We start from the raw sequence: 19522 nt of genomic DNA, 5'->3' as shown, positions 1-19522 counted from the left end.
TGGTGAGTATGTGCAGAAGGATAGAGTTCAGATTGGTTTCTACATCGGCGTCATAGTGAAGCATGTTGCCTTCCTGACTGAAGATTTAAATGCACAGATTTTTGGAATAGAAGGAAAAAATTATGTTCTGCTCTCTTTTGCATTTGAAAGGGTCTGTTCTTGTTCATTTTTTTATATCTATCAAATCCCCTTTCCTTCTTGAACTATCTTCCAATAAAACCACTTGAGATGCAACACCAGCCCTTTACCACCTTCTCCCTTCTCAGTAATGAAATCATTTTGCCCTTTAATCTTTCTTGCCTTCCACCCAACCATTCATATTACTTTATCTTCTCACTTCCTTAGCAGATTAGAACTTGCTGATTGCAGAGTTTTCCATTTTAATGAAAGGACATTAACTTGATATATCAATGCTATTCATTCCTACACAGATGTTGCTTGACCTGGAGCATTTCCTACAGCTAGTACTTTGCATCTGCATAGATAACCACTTAAATCATCAATTAAAAAGTAACTGAACCGTTTTCATTACTCAAATATGGAATTTATTGTAAATAAATATGGCATCTATACAAACTTTTTTTCTCCAAAGTAATCAAGGCATCAAGCGTTATTTATAATGACTACTGTATGATTTACTTTGAATTCGTAGAACCATCCTTCGGGCATAAAAGTCTCTGTATTCATCAGGAAGTTCTTCTAGAGTTTTTAAGGCTCGGTCTAAAATCTGCATTGCCCTCGAGGCTGCTGTGGGATCCTTGTTTCCATAGGTGTCTGTTTTATCATAGCAGTCTGCTGGAAGGTGTTTCCAAAATACATTCACACCCACCCCAAACTCTTTAGCCAGGGTGTTATGAAACCACAATGCTGTGAAGGATAAACAGGAACTTAGGCAATTGCTTAGGATGTTCCTACAAAATATTTTATACGACATAGGTGTTTCAAGCACGTTAAACTTGAATAGATCAAAATAATATTCAATACAACTTATTTTAAGACAATTATAAATTTGTCATATTGAGCCTCTGTTATTTAATTTGTGTAAAATCTAGTGGGCTAACAGTTTACATTCTGTGGCCAAAGATGGAAGTTGGTTATTCCAACAAACCCATAGAGTGCCTGATCAAAATGGGTACATGCACTATGAACTAAACCCAAAAGCAACCAGCTCAGTTTCAACTTGACTTCCCAATAAAGAAAAATCTTCAAATACTATAGTGATTTGTGTCACAGTGCATGCAGTCACATCTAAGTATGGCTGAACATCAACAAATTGTAAAAATATTTATTGTGTACTTATAATAAACAGATTATAATGTGATATTATGATATCTTTAGTATAAAATATTAATGGGTCCAATGAAGAAGAGTGAAGTCTTGTGGGTCAATTGGTTTACCCTCAGAAGAGAGAGTTAGGAACAATGTATGTAAAATTATGAGAAGGCAATATCCACTGTTAGGGTTTAAGCTAATGCACACCAGCTTCAGCATTTGATTGACCGTGTTAATTTGCACCCAACATTCCTGGTGGAAAAAAAGATCAAGACTATTAGATAAAGAGCAGTTTAATTCATGACTTGGTGTTTGACAAGTGGGAAGAAACTGCTAGGATTTTAAGTTTAATTCTTAATATGACATTTCAATTTCTGCCAATACTTACTTTCAGGCAACTTGAATCAGCAACTTTAAAAAAGGCATCCATTAGTCTTGCGAGACCATGGATCTGCACCTGAAAAGTCTTCACTCTCCAGGGTGCAGGCCTGGGCAAGGTTGTGTGGAAGATTGGCAGTTACCCATGCTGCAAGTCTCCCCTCTGCACGATACCGATGTTGTCCAAGGGGAGGGCAAGGGCCGAGAGAAGCTTGGCACCAGCGTCGTCGCAGAGCACTGTGTGGTTAAGTGCCTTGCTCAAGGACACAACACGCCGCCTTGGCTGGGGCTCAAACTCACGACCTTCAGATCGCTAGTCCAATGCCTGAACCACTTGGCCACGTGCCCAACTTAAATCAGCAATTTAAAGCCAAGGTAAAGTGAATTTTAGGGGAAATGGACCCATCACTGAAATTCGAAGAAAGCAATTAAAAAAATAATTGTGGGGCTAGCTGGAGGAGGAAAAAGATGAGAAAGCTTAGAGATTTCTACAAACAAGAAAAATGCACTATATTAAAATTGCTAAAATAGTGCAAAGATTAATTGTTTAATAGAAACATGCGTAGCCAAGGAAAAATGTTTATCCAAAGTTCAGAAATTTTCCTGTTTGGATAGTAGGAATGAGAATCAGAAGTTTTGTGCAATTCTGTAGGTTTTCACCCTCTGGCATGAATTACAGTGAGTTATGCTTACAAAATTAAAATCTATTACAATACAGATGCGTGTTGAAAGAATCGTGTAAATTAAAAAGGTGTAGTGGGTAATACATACATAACAAGGAGATAAGTAGTCAGACAAGGGGTAAATGTTAGCAGAAATATTGTTAAATTTAGTTGATTCTTTTCTAAATAGTCCTAAAAAAATCCTTCACCTCCACCTAAGAAAGACAGCTGGTCTTAGTTTAAAGACTGTACTTTTGACAGTGCAGCATTCCAACAGTACTGGACTAAAGCGTCACACTAAATTTTATTCTCAGGCTTCTGAAGTAAGGTAAACGCATGAGCTTTTGAAACAAATGTGACAGTGCTAAAATAATGAGAAGATGCACCTTATTAAACATGATACAATATTTTGCTGGCCTATTATTTGTTCTATTGGATTACCTGGGATGTAAAGCACATCGCCTGGCTCTAAATGACATTCATAGTTCTGGGCTTTAGCGAATTTTGGATATTTTTCTAAATCAGGAGCATCGACATGCAAGACTTCAGATTTATCGCCTACATAGGAAAAAATACACATGATTACAGCATTCTCAAGACTACAGACACATTATATAAGTGAGAGAAGAAATTACAAGTATTATTATTAAACTTATTAAAATGCAAGTACACAAAAGGATTGATTTTGACTCTCCCATGTGTTTTACTTTTGTTACTGCAACCAAAAACAATCTCTGAATTGCATGGATATTATTAGCAAGACTTGGGGTGCCTTCTGGGAAGATTAAAAAAAATAAGGTGCGTGTAGGTTAAGAAACCTGCAAGGAAGAAATTTGTTTTGTTTTATGTCGAATGTCTATTTTACTACAACTACATCTTTAACGCTTATTGATATAGCTTTCTCCAATAGTTGTGAAGCTGATCTTATTTCTATTAGTATCTTTACTTTTAAAGGAGTTCACAATATAATGTATCATTTCCCTTCCCTTTGAATACCATTGTTTTGGTATGTTCATTTCTTTATTGTTTGTTGATTTAATATGGCAAAGTTCTGATGAAATAGAAACATAGAAAACCTACAGCACAATACAGGCTTGGTTGTGTTTATTGAAATATCTTAAAGGTATTACCCCCTAAATTACTATATTTTATCAGTGATTTAAAACAAAATTTATCTGAAAAACCTTACACAATAGATCACAGACCTGAATCATTCAGGCTCATCAGCATGCTGATCTATGTTCAAACTGACTTAGCTCCATATTCCCAAGTATGCTTCTCATGCAAATATTCACCAATCCCAGTTTTTAAATTTATTTAGTTTGTAGACAATTAATTGCTGTATGGGAGACTTCCACTCCAGTATGGAAAAGCATACAGATTTGACTCCTAAATGTGACAGTGTGGTGAGCAAGGGAAATTTTAGTGATAAAAGTGGTGATAGTGCTATTGGGAAAGAGTGGTGAGGCTTCCAGTGCTTCCAATTGATAATTCTCCACTACGTGGTACACTTAAATAAAAATATACATTTTTCTAAATTAATTTCTTCACCAACAGCTACTTTCTTTTAAAGAGAGTGATAATTGTCAATTAAAATATAGAAGGTGGCATGTGAACAGGCTATAGTTCCTACTATAAAATTCACCTGTCAGATATAAATAAGGTGCATCTCGAGGGCTAAACAGCAGCACTCGCTTCCTTCCTGTCACTTGGATTAGGAAGTTATCCATAACCTGTAGAAGAAAATAAATTGCAATTCATTTCTTCAAGATTCATATTTAACATTATAACAAAAGAAGTGTTGTTTTGTAGAGTCAGCTGCTTATTGAGTTCCCAGTTATATTCTACACTTAGCAGTGGCAGAGTAAGCTCTTCATAGAGAATTGCTTTATACTTCCTATCAGGCTATTTTCTAAGATGAAACAAAAGTTTGCTGGTGAGAAATGAAAACATCTAACCCCATAGACCTATATGGGTACTAGCAAGTAGTGAGAAGACGTCCTTTTGTAAGCCAAGTACCATATTCCCTATGATATAGGAGGAGGTTACTTCTGCCCATCAAGACAAAACCAGAAAGGAACAATCTGAATCTTCACTACTTTCCCATATAACCTATTCTCACTTCATTCCAATCAATCCACCCCTCTCCCCAGATTCTACTTACTGCAGGATGTAGATGAGTGGTAGAAATTGAGAAGTTGATACAAATAAGATGCGGCAACTAATTTAGTTAAAGAGCTGGGTATCAAATAACTCCAGCAAACATCTAAAATTTGGGGTAGATAGCAAGACAGTTGTTTGAGTATAATTGGCATCTGGTAAAGAAACATTAAAACACAAGTCTCAAAGAGACAAGCAACAGATGGATAAAGCCCAGGTACACGAGAAAAAAGAGAATCTTGTAAGAAAATGAAAAAAAAATCCAAATGATATACAATAAAGGACACAATTGCATATTAATTATCAAATATGAAGTGAAATTGGTGAAGTGAGTTTTATTTGAGACAACAAAGAGAAGTACAAGCAGAATGCCCATTGTTAGAGTGGACCCGGGTTAAGAGTGGGAGGCTCAGGCTCAACAGGCAGAAGTTTTGAATAAGAATCAGAATTGGCTTGCCCACAAAAGGCAGAAGGCGGTAGCAGATAGGGCACATTCTGCCTGGAGGTCAGTGACCAGGGATGTTTCCCAAGAATGTGTTCTGGGAATCATACATTTGTGATTTTTATAAATGACTTGGATGATGAAGTGGAAGGTTGGGTTATTAAATCTGCAGACGACGAGAAGGTAGGTGGTGTTGTGGATAGTATATTAGATTGTTGAAGGTTACAGCGGTATATTAACAGGATACAGAGCTGGGCTAAGAAGTGGCAGATGGAGTTCAACCTGGAAAAGTGTGAACTGATTCACATGGGAAGATCACATTTGAAGGCTGAATAGATGGCCAACGGCAGAGTTCTTAGCGGTGTGCAGGAATGGAGGGGTCTTTCGGTCCACATCCATCGATCCCTCAAAACTGCCACACAAGTTAATAGAGTGGTTAAGAAGGCATATGGTGTGTTGACCTTCATTAATCTGGGGACTAAGTTCAAGAGCTGCAAGGTATTGTTGCAGCTCTAAAAAAAACCCTGTTTCAACCACTCTTAGAATATTGTATTCAGTTCTGTTCACCTCATTATAGGAAGGATGTGCAAGGTTTAGAGGGGGTGCAGAGGAGATTTACCAGGATGCTGCCTGCATTAGACAGCATGTCTTATGAGGATAGATTGAGTGAGCTAGGGTTTTTCTTTTTCAAAGAGGAGATTGACAGGTGACTTGATAGGGATGTATAAGTTGCATACATTGAGTGAACAGCCAGAAGCTTCCTCAGTGCAGAAATCACTTAACATGAGGGGTGTAAAGCAAATGACTAAATATAGTATGGGGCTGAAGCAGAAGGATTGTGTAGTAGTTGAACTGTGAAGGTAGCAGGATAGATAGACAAAGCAAATAGGAAGCCTGTTTTATGAACTGAAACATAAAACTCACATGTGAAAACTTAATAAAACACAAGTTAGACCACATCTTGAACACACTTTTGATCATCTCAGCACAGATAGGATGTGATTTCAGCATGTCCAAATAGACACAAATATCTGCAAGTTTGCCTCCAAATCATATGCTGCCCTCTGTTGGAAATTTGTTAACATTCCTTCATAATTGTTGGGTGCAAATCCTGGAATTTTGTGCAAAACATTCACCAAACATAATATGCTGGCTTCACAGGGCTATATCTTTTTCATCAACTAATAAACAGTTAATAGAAGTTTTATATATTGTATTATTCACAGCAGATACATCTTTAATTAGTATCAAGGCTACATACATCATAATGAGTCCAGAGCTGAAGGCCTGGTGAGCTAATTCGAAAAACACTGGAGAAAAATTGTTCCTTGTCAAAGAATTCTGGGATTTTGATGTCCTCAGCCAGAGTTGGGAATTGTTTTGTGATATCTGCAACATCCTGTTTTAAAAGTTAAAGGCATTTGTCATTAGCTACTGCTTTGATACAAAATTATGAGAATTGTTAATTTATTTCACAAATTTTGAAATACCATTCCAAGCCAGCAGTTTGAAGTAAACACTTATAATCAAAAATCAATTATTTATATATCAATGTAAACAATTACAGCTGACTGTTATTTGATGAGTGCTTCAGTTATTTTAAAAACCATAGGTGTTTTTAAGAGATTAAAATAAAATTGGAAACAATATTAGTGGTTTTAACATTGTTGAAGTAACAGAACAAATGTTGCAACAGAAGGTTTCAACAGTTCTGTTAGAAAAGTGGAAAGTAATGTAACACACTTGTCAATCAGTATACACTCACAACTGTATGGCCAGATCCTGTTCTAACTCCATCCACAAGTTTACAGATGATACGACCACAGTAGGTCATACCTTAAATAACAATGAGTCACAGTACAGGAAAGAGATAGGGAGCTGATGATATAGTGTCATGACAACCCCCTTTCCCTCAACATTGGCAAAACAAAAAACTTGGTCATTGATTTCAGGAAAGGGGACAGTGAATATGTTCCCGTTTACATCAACACTGTTGAGGTTGAGAGAGTTGACAGCTTTGTGTTCCTGGGAGTGAACATCACCAACAGCTTGCCCTGGTTCAACTATGTAGACATCATGCCCAAGTGAGCTCAGCAGTGCCTCCACTTCCTCAGGAGGTTAAATAAATTTGGCATGTCCCCTCTGGCCCTCACCAATTTTTAATCGATGCACCATAAAAAGCATTCTATCTGGATGCATCACAGCTTTATATGGCAACTGCTCTTCCTGTGATCACAAGAAGCTGCAGTGAGTTGTGAATGCAACTCAGTACAGTATGGACACCAGCCTCCCCTCCATGGACTATGTCTACACTTCTTGCTGCCTCAGTAAATAAGCCAGTGCAATTAAAGACCCACCCACCCTGAACACTCTATTCTCCCCTCACCTGCTGGGCAGAAGGTACAAAAGCCTGAAGGAGTGTACCACCAGGCTTAAGGAAAGCTTCTGCCCTACTGTTACAAGGCTATTAAATGGTTCTTGAGTATGATAAAATGGACTTTTGACTTCACAATTCACCTCATGACCCTGCACTGTATTTTTATTGTAACTGTAATACCTTACTGTACATTATGTTATTATTTTACCTCAATGCACTGTTGTAATGAACTGATTTGTATGAATGGTATGCAATGCAAGATTTTTCACTGCATCTTGGTACATGTGACAATGATAATCCATTTTATCAATTTAAAAATCATTTAAATTTTGTTTTTACACAAGTTCACATTTCTTACCAGATATTTAAATTTTTATCAAGACTCACCTGCAAAAAAAATTTGGCTAATTGATTTTTCCCCTCTGGCCATTGAATCCTTTACTTTTTCAAGGCCTTGGGGATAATAATTTGAAGTTAATAATAAAGTTAATATTCAATCTCATAATTATATTGCACACTTTCTGAATCCTTATGATGAACTAAAATGTAATTGTTTGAAATATTATGATAATTACTAGATATTTCCTGATGAGAAGCAGATATCTTTTATAATAGAGAAATGTGAAATGTGGAAGTATTTGCTTTGTGTTTGTGCATCTTTTACTAACAGATTAATTATCTCTGTCTTTTGAGAACTTATCAGTTGTTTAGTCCAATTAATGTATTTGAACTTGATTCAAAGGAATACTAATTATCTGCACAGCACACTGGATTGTTTACAAACATTTACACTAAACTGTACAACAAGCTTCTTTTAATAACATATGGTCGAAACAAGATAGCACTAATTTCAATTGGCAGTCTTTATTTTTTTCCAATTGAAAGTGGAAATTTATCCTGCTATCTTATCAGGATAAGAAGATGAAGGTGGTTACAGCACCAATCGCTGAATGAACATTAAATGGTTTACAACATCAGAGTACTATCAAGGGCTCCACAATCACAATCAGCATTGCTGTAGGACAACATCAGTAGCATTCAGTATCTATTCAGATAGCTGGATAGTGTAACCTGACACTATTTTAACTAGGTAGGATCTCTCACCACTGCAATATTTGTAACAAAAAATAGCCTGCAAGCACTTTCAGGCTGACAGCATTGCGGTAAGTGTAGGATAAGTTAAAATACCACCAGATGACACAAATACAAACAGAAGAGGAAGTTATATTAAAAAATACAACATAAAGGTTTAGGGATCACATGCTGCAAAATATTTAACTTTTTAATTCACTTACCTTACGTGGGTCTACTCCTAATGACCGCAAGTAATACTTTTCATCCTGAACACAACACAGTGATTACATTAGTCATAAGGGCACTCAGCTCATAAAGCTGCATAAGTAATGAAATTAATTAAAGATTTATGCATTCAAAATTATTTAAAAGTTCTGGGATAAACTGCTCTGCATTCTTGCACTTCCTAAAACTGCCCCCTGGAAAATCCTCCAAAAACTCATCAAAAACCACACATAGACCTACGAGTGGAGAGAATGAGCATAAATAAGTCCCTAGAGAGAGTGAACTAAATTTGTTTTAACTTCAACTTTATGTCTGAAATCAAATGATGCAACTTCTTGTTGGTACGCTTGTTTTTTCTTTAAAATATTTCTGCACACTTAACTGGTTAAGTAAATATGATTTCAAAAGCTGTCGATTTCTCCAAATTAAAAGTAAATTTATTATCAAAGTACATATATGTACCCATATACAATCCTGAGATTCATTTCCTTGTGGGCATTCACAGGAAATAATAGAAACACAATAGAATTAGTGAAAGACTGCACCCAACAGGTTGACAAGGAAAATGTGCAAAAAAAAACAACAAACTGTGCAACTCCAAAAAGAGAGAAAAAGAAAGATAGTAATAAATAAGTAAGCAATAAATACAGAACATGTGATGATGTGTCTTTGAAAGTGAGTCCATAGGTTGTGAGAATAGTTCAGTGATGGGGTGAGTAAGTTGAGTGAAGTAATCCCCTCTGGTTCAGGAGCCTGATGGTTGCGGGATAATAAATGTTTCTGAATCTGGTGATGCAAGTCCTGAGGCTCCTGTACCTTCTTCCTGATGGCAACAGCGAGAAGACAGTATATCCTGGATGGTGGGATCCTTGTTGATGGATGCTGTTGTCCTGTGACAGTGCTCCATGTAGATATGCTTAATGGTGGGGAGTATACCGTGATGGACTGGGCCGTATCCACCACTTTTTGTAGGATTCTCTGTCGCCGATCCTCTCCATCTCCGATGCCCTGATGAGGATTGGCTCACGGACCTCCAGTTTTCTTCTTGTGAAGTCAATAACTCGCTTCTTGGTCTTGCTGACATTGAGTGAGAGGTTGTTATTGTGGCATCATTCAGCTAGATTTCAATCCCCCTCCTATATGCTATACATTCATCCTCCTTCCGATATATTCATCACTACCTTTGATTCGGCCAATGAAAGTGGTGTCATCAGCAAACTTAAATGTGGCATTGGAGCTGTGCTCAGCCTCACAGTCATAAGTATAAAGTGTAAACTACAAAAGCTGCTTTAACCAGAGGGAATTTAAAAAAAAACAAAAAACAATTTATTGTTAGTTTTAGGCCATACTGCCAGTACCTTTCTACTTATTTTATCTCAGCTGTCTTACATTGCTACCTTATCGTCTGAAAAAGCAACTAACTTGGGATTTAAATCACCATGTATGAAGGCTACAAACAATCTGCTTGTAACTGGGGTACGTAGATCAGTTACATAATCGTTATTGACATGGCAAGTTTGAGGGGCTGTATCTGTTTCTATGACTCCAAAATACAATTTATTTCCAATTGCAGCATTGACTTCTGCAATAGATTACTTCAGTATATTTCAAGATGGCTGTAATTATACCTCAGATATGAAATACTCTGCATGAGTTTCCTCTGCTGCACGCTTCACAAAAACATCAAATGGTAAAGTTCTGCAAGCAGAAGAAAAGCACAAATTATATTTTAAATACACAATTTATAAACATCATTAAAGAAAATAATTGTTGGCCCCACAAGGATGAAGGCATGAACACTAACACAGAAGAACTTGCTATGTAGCCCGTTCCTTTCCAGCAGGAAGCTCAAACTGGCTTCTGGAAATCATGGTGCCACAATTGTCTATTAACCCACCAACCTTTTTAAAGTGCTTTTCTGGCAAGAGGGTGGTGTGACTGGTTGCAGCGGTATCTAGAGAGTCAACAAAAGGTGCTACCGTTCTACTTAACCGTACGTCTAATGATCGCAAGATCCTGCTATACGTTAAGAACTGAAAGGACCGCAGATGTAAACCATCAGCGAGTTGCTCACTGGCAGAGATAATGAAGGAGCTGTGCAACTTGCTGCTGCCTGAGTCAATGGAGGCTTATAGTCAAATAGCGAGTCGCAAGACGCTGTTGGGCATTGTTAATCTGGTACGCTGCAAGTTCAATTCACTGACTTATTGGATACAAACGGGGCGGATGGAAGGGGCCTAGTCCTTGGTCGTAGTGAGGATGAAGCCTGAAGCCATGGTGTCACCTATCTGTAGCTGCCTGGAGTGAGGATATGAAGCCATTATGCTTCACCGGGGTTGGAGTGGCACAGTGTCCAGAACAGAGTTGGAGCTGCCCTCCCAGGGTTTCGCTCAGCAGAAGACAAGCTCTGTTGTCAACTGCAGATTTTTTTAGTGGCACTCAGTGGACTCGGGCCTCAAGCTGCAGGGTCGTGTGCTTTTAAACCGCTCGGGGAAAGGCATCTAAGCCATCTGCTCTACCGGTGGCAGCGTAGCTCAGTTGTGGCGACTGAAAATTTACAATGGACCGAGGGGTCTGGACTACATATATATTTAACTGGTTGTGTTTTTACTAATATTCTTTCTATGCCTGTATATAAGAACTGGACCTCAAAGCCATGGTGTCACCTGGCGCCTTTTTTTAAAACTGATATTCTATACGGGTTTGTTGTTGACTTGTACATATCAAGCATCAAGCCGCAGCATCACGCCGGGGGGGGAGGGTTACCTGATTGTGATCTTTGTGTGCTTACTTTGCACCTTGACCCCATAGTAATTCTGTCTCTTTTGGCTGTATTCACGAGTACCCATATATGGCTAAATGACAATTAAACTTGAATTGAATTGAATAGAATAACATTCACCACTCTTAAGACTTTTTTTCCACTCTCCCTTTTCTGCATTTTGCAATAAAACCACGCTCACTGTACTAGCTGCCATTAGGCCAGAGGTGATTTCTCCTCAGTTTTCATTTTTAAATCTTTTTTATTGATTATTATTGAGATCAACAAAAAAAACATTAAAGTAATCAAGTCAACATGTCAATATGTACAATGAGGAATTAAATTACCAAATAACTGATTAACAAAGCTAAACTATATATCAATAATAAGAAGAAATAATAAGCTGTTAAGAATTTTTTTTGGAAAAAAGGAGGTAAAAAAACCCCTACTAACTAAAACAAAAAAAAAACTGCTAACAAAGAAAAACCAAAAAGAGAGAAAAAAACCGTTGGGAGCACAACCCTGGAGCTATACGCCATAAAAGCTTCCATAAAAGACAAACATCAATCCGCCAACTCAAATCCATTTAAACAAGAATCAGAAGGAAACCATCTTAATTAATTCAAATCAGGTGATAGTAGCGGACAAAAGAACCCCACCTTTTCTCAAAGTCAAATCGAGGATCAAAAGTTCGACTTCTGATTTTCTTCAAACTAAGACATAACATCACCTGAGAGAACCATTGTATCAAAGTAGGAGCAGAGGCATCTTTCCATTTCAATAAAATAGCCCTTCTGGCCAATAATGTAACAAATGCAATTACATGTTGGTCTGATATAGAAATACCATGAATATATTGAGGGATTATACCAAACAAAAATGTCAATTTATTAGGTTGTAAATTAATTTTTAAAGCTTTAGAAATTGTAGAGAAAATAGATTTCTCCTCAGTTTTAACCCAGCTTCATGCTTCTTAAATTATATTTACATTTCATTTGTTCTCATTTTTCCTCTGATTAGTTTTAGAAGTATATTAATATGGACAGCAGCAATTCTTCTAATCATTGTAAAGATCGCTCTCAGATCTTCTTAGTCTAACATTCTAAAGTATAAGCATAGTTCCAGCATTTTCCACAGCGCCAAAAACATACACAGAAGCAGAAGGGTGCAAATCAACCTGATGAGCCAGCTTTGTCATTCAAGATATCCCAGTTGATCTTTTACCTCAGTGTTGCTTTCTTTATTAAACTGCACATCCCTTGATTCACTTCATATAGAAAATAACTATGAATCACTAAACTTAATGTCTGGGCTCCAAAGCCTTGGGTTCAGAATTCGAAAGATTTGCTTTCTTCTGTAGGAAGAAACTCCTTCCCATTTAAGTTCTGTATATGCAACCTCCTATTTTGAGACTCCTCCAAGAGGACCACAACCTTGTCATGGTTTGGAGACTTGCGTGTCCCAATGACCCAGAGAAGTACGTTGGCTGGAGTCAGGGCTTTATGTTTTGGCTCTTGGTAGGGTCACCCATGCCAAACAGGTCAAAGGGTAGAGGCCGGACTAAGAGTGATCCACTGGTGAACCAAGAGGATGCTACTGACATGTTGAAGGAAGCCTTGAACACCAGCAGAGATGGAAGACTTTCACCTGCTGCCATAAATGTCAGTGGTATAAGGGGCAGTAAATATTTTGAGACTGGACAGTTCAGCAAGGGAAACATCAATCCTCCATTGACTCCCAATAAGAATTTTGTATGTTTCAATGAGATCACCTAAACTCTAGACAATATAGTATCTGAACTGCTTAATTCGGGTTTGTGTGTTAAAGCCCAGCTTCTGAACAACACCACAGTTGCTGTACTGTACTCCTTTTTCCCCCCCAAGTACATTTCTCCTAAGATACAGAGACCAGAATGTGCACAATTTTACAGGTGTGGTCTGTCCTGAGCCCTATATAATTCTAGTAGGATGTCTTTACTCCTGTACTCAAAATCTTCTGCAAAAAGAGACCAACATACAACATGCCTTCTTAATTTCCTGCTGCACCTATGTTAGCTCTCAGTGACAGAGATCCCTCTGAGCATCAGCACCTTTCAGTCTTTCACCATTTAAAGAATACAATGGATTCCGGTTAATTGGGACATCAGCTCATCGGGGGAGCCACTTTATTTGGGACAACTTTCAAAGAAAAACTAATCAAGAAAATAGCTGGGATTTCATCTGTTGATTTAGGATCTGTGTCGCTTATCCGGGACAGGAGACTGTTGCCAAACAGTTTCTAATGAACTCAGTCACATGTGCTTCTGTAGCTGCCAGACACTACACTGTGTTTCGAGTGAAGATTTTAAATAGTGTCAGTTGCACATGTTTGTGTTCAAAGAGCAGTAATTCTTCTAATAGTTGGTGAGAAATAAAGCAGTAATAAACAATTCAGAACTGTTTTGCTCACTGAGGTTACAAGCCTTCAGGATGTGAATACGAGAAGTGGCTTGGAGTGAAAATGAAACCCTAATTTACTACTTCAAAATCATCTTGAACGTTACAATGAAAATGAAGAGTTGGAGGATGCAATCGTCAAAAGCCTTGTATGAAGTCAGTCTATTATGTGCATTGTTTTTGTTTATTTAGTCAATCAAAAAAAAAATGGAAGCATACACTGGATTAATTCCTCTATTGATTACTATTAGGAACTATTGCACAGTTTTATAGTGCTGTAGTAGTATTGGTAATGTTTTAATTTGTTCTGTATTTCATTTAAATACATAATTTCTTAGAATTAGTTTGTCTTTTTTAAAATATATATCTTTTTAACTATTTCTATGAAACTTTAGCTAATTGTGGCAGATGCTTAATTGGACCAAAGTGTACTGGGCCCGATATATCCCAATCAACCGGAATCTACTGTACATTGTTTTTCTACTTTTTCTATCAAAATAGATCACCTCACAAAATCTTCTGCCATATCCTTTGACAATTATTTAATCTGCATCCTTCCTACTGTCTGTACTCCTACCCATCCCTTTGATTTTAAGCAAACTTGGATATATTATATTTCATACCCTCATACAAATAATGAATAGAGATTGTGAATGGCAAATGACATTGACCTCTGCACAACCTTACCGTCATGGCCTCCAAACACAAGTTCGATTGACTTATTCTTACTGTTTTCTGTTCCAGTTTTATTGTTACTGTTTTTTCGTGTTTAGCCTCACCCTGGCAGTGGGGGAGGCAGAGGACAGTAATGTCAGTGTGGGAATGTGGAGAGTTTTAAAATGGCTGGCAACAGGAAGCACTTTGGTCATAAAAGGAGTACAAGTGGTTGACCAAATGGATGGAAATATCAAAGAATTATGTGCTGGATGTGTAAGCTACTGGAATGAGAGACCAACACCAAAGGAACTCTATCCCTGTTCTTTGGGGGGGGGGGGGAGAAGCCCAATTTCCTGAGAAACGAGGACACCTCAGATGTCATGCAGTGGAAGGCTTCATCTTGAGAAAAGATGGGCGGAAGACAGACAAACTGATTGAAATGGTGTCCTTATAATAATTGAAGAAGCTGTGGGCAAGAAACACGACGTGAAGGTATAATCTGAGATTGCCGCTCATGAGGTACATTTTCACCTGCCCACAAATGTGTAATTGCATGAAATTTACTGTTTTGCATTAAATAAATTGATAGGGAATAAAAAGCAATAAAATTAACTTTCACTAAACAATCTAAAGAATCAAGATAAATAATTACAGAATTATAAAACAATTTAAAAATTCCTAGTTCACTGCCCACAATGAGTTGTTAGAATTAAACTTATTGAAACGTAGGACAAGTAGAATTGGCATTCTCTGGAATTGATGTAGTGAGGTATAATTATCATATTTGAATCTCTAGAACAATGTAACAATGTGGCATGGAATATTAATAACAAATACTTGCATTCCATCAACAATAATTTACTTTTAATAAAAAAGTTAAATCGATCTAACATTTTGTATTATTTTCACAGGTTTAAAATTGGAAACTCACCATTTCATAGCTCAAAGTTCTATTCTAGAATGTGATGATATAAAACACATAAAAAGTACTGAACCACTGCATATTACAATTCTACCTACAAAGTACATTATTACCATAAATTACTTTAAAAGAACTTTGAATCCAGCTGTTGCACCCATTGTGAAAGATAAATTCAAGCTTAAAGTAATAGAGGAACTATACCTGTAGATAAAATTTTTGTTGATAAAATCCATTTGTGGTACTGAAGCAACATGGACTTTGACTTCTTGATTTCCTCCCGCTGTGCTCAGGTAATCCACTGTCCATTTCGATGTGCACGTGCCCAAATGAATTCCTTTAAGAATTGCAGGTTTTCTCTGAGGATTGTTTTAAAAGAAAATGCAAATTGTTGTCTGAAAATCAATTGACAATAACTAGCCTAGAAAAGTGAAAGGGAAGAGGTTTAAGGGGGATTCGATGGGTAAATTTTTCACAAAGAGTAGTTGATATCTGGAATGAGCTGCTGGAGAAAGTAGTGGAGGCAGGAAAAGTAACAACATTTATGAGGCAACACACATAACAGTTGCTGGTGAACGCAGCAGGCCAGGCAGCATCTCTAGGAAGAGGTACAGTCGATGTTTCGGGCCGAGACCCTTCGTCCTGACTAATTCATACAGATACTAGTGCTATTTTCATAGAATAGTAGATTTCCCCAGCATTAATTTACAGAGAACAATTTATTTTTTGTCAGTTTTTCACCATTTTAATAATCAAGAATTTCTCTGCATTTCAACTATGTACCAACTATGCATTTCAACCCAGTACCCAATGCTTTTACCCTCAAACTCTTAGTATACCTATGGCAATCAACCAGGAACTGAAAAGTATGGTGACAAAAGTAATGTCTTGACTGGATAAGAAACTGACAGATTAATAGAGATGATACTGTAATTTAGATAATTAACTGGAGAGATTTGTATGCTAAATGGTCCTTGTGCTTATCAGTGATATTAAAAAATAACCAAGTTCTGACGAAGGGTTTCAGACCAAAATATCGACTGTTTATTTCCCTTCATGGATGCTGCGTGACCTGCTGAGTTCATCCAGAGTTTTGTGTGTATTGGAACCAATCACATTCACTGGGCATGACCTATTTTAAGCCTCCTGAAAATTCCAACAGAAGGCACCGTGTTGTGGAAACTACGGTTCAGACTCAAGTTATTCACTCTCCAAACCAAATACTCCAGATCCCAAATCCATTCATTTTTTGAACTTTAAAGATATTGAAGGTTTGGAAATTATTTTTTACTCAAGTTGTTAATGTAATGTATAGATCTATTCCTTTAGAGAATTAACTCCTCCCCCTTAGTACTACGTATTGATCTGTTGTCTATACACATGCATTGTTTTCTCTCTCTCTCTCTCTCACTGCAATATGAATACACCAGTTAAAACCATCTCCAGCTTGCGTGCTTTTATTTAATCGATATGTAGCTGTGCACAGACACAAATTGGTGACGAGTACAAACTTGAATGTCAGAAAATATCACAAATTGCACCGACAGTTACAGGATGAAACAGCGAAAGGTAAACAGCATGAGAAAGTTAAGTAAAGCTAAGCCATGAGTAACAGTAAAAGACGCACTGAATTTAAAGTGAAAATAATGTAGCAATGGCTTCAGTTGGGTAACTTGACGAATTTGATAGCACTAATGAAGACTGGGAGTCATACATCGAGAGGGTTGAACTGCATTGTAATGCGAATGACGTAGAGGCGCAAAAAAAAGCCCTTACATTTCTTAGCTTAATGGGCCCAAGAACGCAAGTCTCTGAGTAACCCTTGCAAAGCCAGCACACAAGGCGTTTGATGAAATTGTTACAATTGTACATAAATGCTTGAGCCCTAAATTGTTGTAAGTAGCTGAGAGATTTAAATTTTACAAAAGGAGCCAGTCAAAAGATGAATGCATTTCTGAATACATTAACCATATAACGATTACAGCACGGAAACAGGCCATCTCGGCCCTTCTAGACCGTGCCGAACTCTTACCCTATCCTATTCCCACCGACCTGCACGCAGCCCATAACCCTCCATTCCTTTCCTGTCCATATATCCATCCAATTTAACTTTAAACGACAACATAGAACTTGCCTCAGCCACTTCTGCCGGAAGCTCTTTCCATGCAGCTACCACTTTCTGAGTAAAGAAGTTCCCCGTCATTTTACCCCTAAACTTTTGTCCTCTAATTCTCAACCCATGTCCTCTTGTTTAAACCTTCCCCACCCTCAACATAAAAATGTCTAACCACATCAACTCTATCAATCCTCCTCATAATTTTAAACACCTCTATCAAGTCCCCCCTCAACCTTCTATGCTCCAAAGAATAAAGACCTAACTTGTTCAACCTTTCTCTGTAACTTAGGAGATGAAACCCAGGCAACATTTTAGTAAACCTCTTCTGTACTCTCTCAATTTTATTGACATCTTTCCTATAATTCAGTGACCAGAACTGTACACAATACTCCAGATTTGGCCTTACGAATGTCTTATACAAATTCAACATTACGTCCCAACTCCTACACTCAATGCTCTGATTAATAAAGGCCAGCATACCAAAAGCTTTCTTCACCACCCTATCCACATGAGATTCCATCTTCAGGGAACTATGCACCATTATTCCTAGATCCCCCTGTTCTAAAGCATTCTTTAATGCACTACCATTTACTATGTATGTCTTATTTTGATTAGTTCTACCAAAATGTAGCACCTCACATTTTTCAGCATTAAACTCCATCTGCCATATTTCAGCCCACTCTTCTAACTAGCCTAAATCTCTCTGCAAGTTTTGAAAACCTACCTCATCATCCACAACACCACCTATCTTAGTATCATCTGCATACTTACTAATCCAATTTACCACCCCATCATCCAGATCGTTAATATATATTACAAACAACATTGGACCCAGTACAGATCCCTGAGGCACACCGCTACACACCGTTCTCCAATCTGACACACAGTTATCCACCACTACTCTCTGGCATCTCCCATCTAGCCACTGCTGAATCCGGGGGATTGACGGCAATTTTTTGCAAAGCGGTCACTCAATCCGCATTCGGTTTATCGGATGCAAAATAACTCCGATTCATCAATGAATGTAATACGTTAAATTGACATGAGCGCAAATGAATACTGCTCCACTGGGAAAATTATTCCGATTCCTGGATGGTGGAAAGAAGAGACAAATGTTGCACCACCCGCGGTCATTTGGCAGCATGGGAGGTCATTCCTGCCCGTGGCCATCGAACGTGCAGCTCCTCCCGTGGAGGGTCAGACACCCTGAGCCAATAGGCTGGTCCTGGACTTATTTTCCATCTGGCATAGTTTGCATTTTGTTGTTTGATTGTTGGTGGTTTTGTATTGCTATATTTACGCTCTATTCTTGGTTGGTGCGGCTGTAACGAAACTAAATTTCCCTCGGGATTAATAAAGTATATCTATCTATCTTCGAGGAAGTGAACTCGAAGGGCAGTGGCAAGCAGATCTTTATCACTTCCGTTATGTCTGCCAGCTTTTAAAGCCACAGTTAAAATGTAACCATTGCATTGCAACAAATATATTCTCAATTTCTAGGAATTAAATCACCACCCAATGGAGCGCTGTTATTTCAAATTAAAGCTATTATCTATGCGTTTTTGTTCGTGTATGGGATCTATTAGAATTTAGACCACAAGGTTTAGAAGCAAAATTATGACATTTGACCCATCTAATCTGCATCGTCACACCGATCCAATGCAGTGTTTGTATTAGCTGAAGAAAATGCCCGGCGAGCCAGACTTACCAGCGGGTAAACCTCGTGCAAAAACTTATCCTTATCCACATGGTTGTGCACAGCCACCGGGGCCTTCCCGCAACCCTCCATGTTGGGCAAGGGTTTCCATGGTGACCACCTCCTGTCCGCCCAAAACTTATTACCCACCAGACTACCAATCAGCCAGATCTGGCGGCAGAGAAAGCAATGCTCATCCCTGATCGAAGATTTAAAAAATGGAAACACTCAAGCGGTCCGCCAATATACGTAGAAGCAAAGGCAAAATATAATGTTTCGGGTCAGAGACCCGACATTAAGATCTAACCCTCCTGGCTGAAAGGGAGTCCTGTGCCCGGAGCTATTGTA

The 19522-nt window shown here is 37.9% G+C and overlaps 1 protein-coding gene across 1 annotated transcript; it reads right to left on the bottom strand.

Moving 5' to 3' along the window:
* Positions 1-546: 546 nt before the first annotated feature.
* On the bottom strand, positions 547-19503 carry tyw5 (tRNA-yW synthesizing protein 5). The gene is made up of 8 exons (XM_072261601.1): positions 19187-19503; positions 15567-15721; positions 10219-10288; positions 8587-8631; positions 6176-6313; positions 3958-4045; positions 2754-2870; positions 547-867 (listed from the first exon to the last, which is right to left on the bottom strand). The coding sequence occupies exons 1-8, from the start codon at positions 19265-19267 to the stop codon at positions 611-613; spliced, it is 951 nt and encodes a 316-aa protein (XP_072117702.1). The 5' UTR covers positions 19268-19503; the 3' UTR covers positions 547-610.
* Positions 19504-19522: the final 19 nt, after the last annotated feature.

Source organism: Mobula birostris, chromosome 6, assembly GCF_030028105.1.
Source record: "Mobula birostris isolate sMobBir1 chromosome 6, sMobBir1.hap1, whole genome shotgun sequence".
NCBI lineage: Eukaryota > Metazoa > Chordata > Chondrichthyes > Myliobatiformes > Myliobatidae > Mobula > Mobula birostris.
The sequence above is the reverse complement of the archived record's forward strand: the minus strand, read 5'-3'. Positions and strand labels throughout refer to the sequence as shown.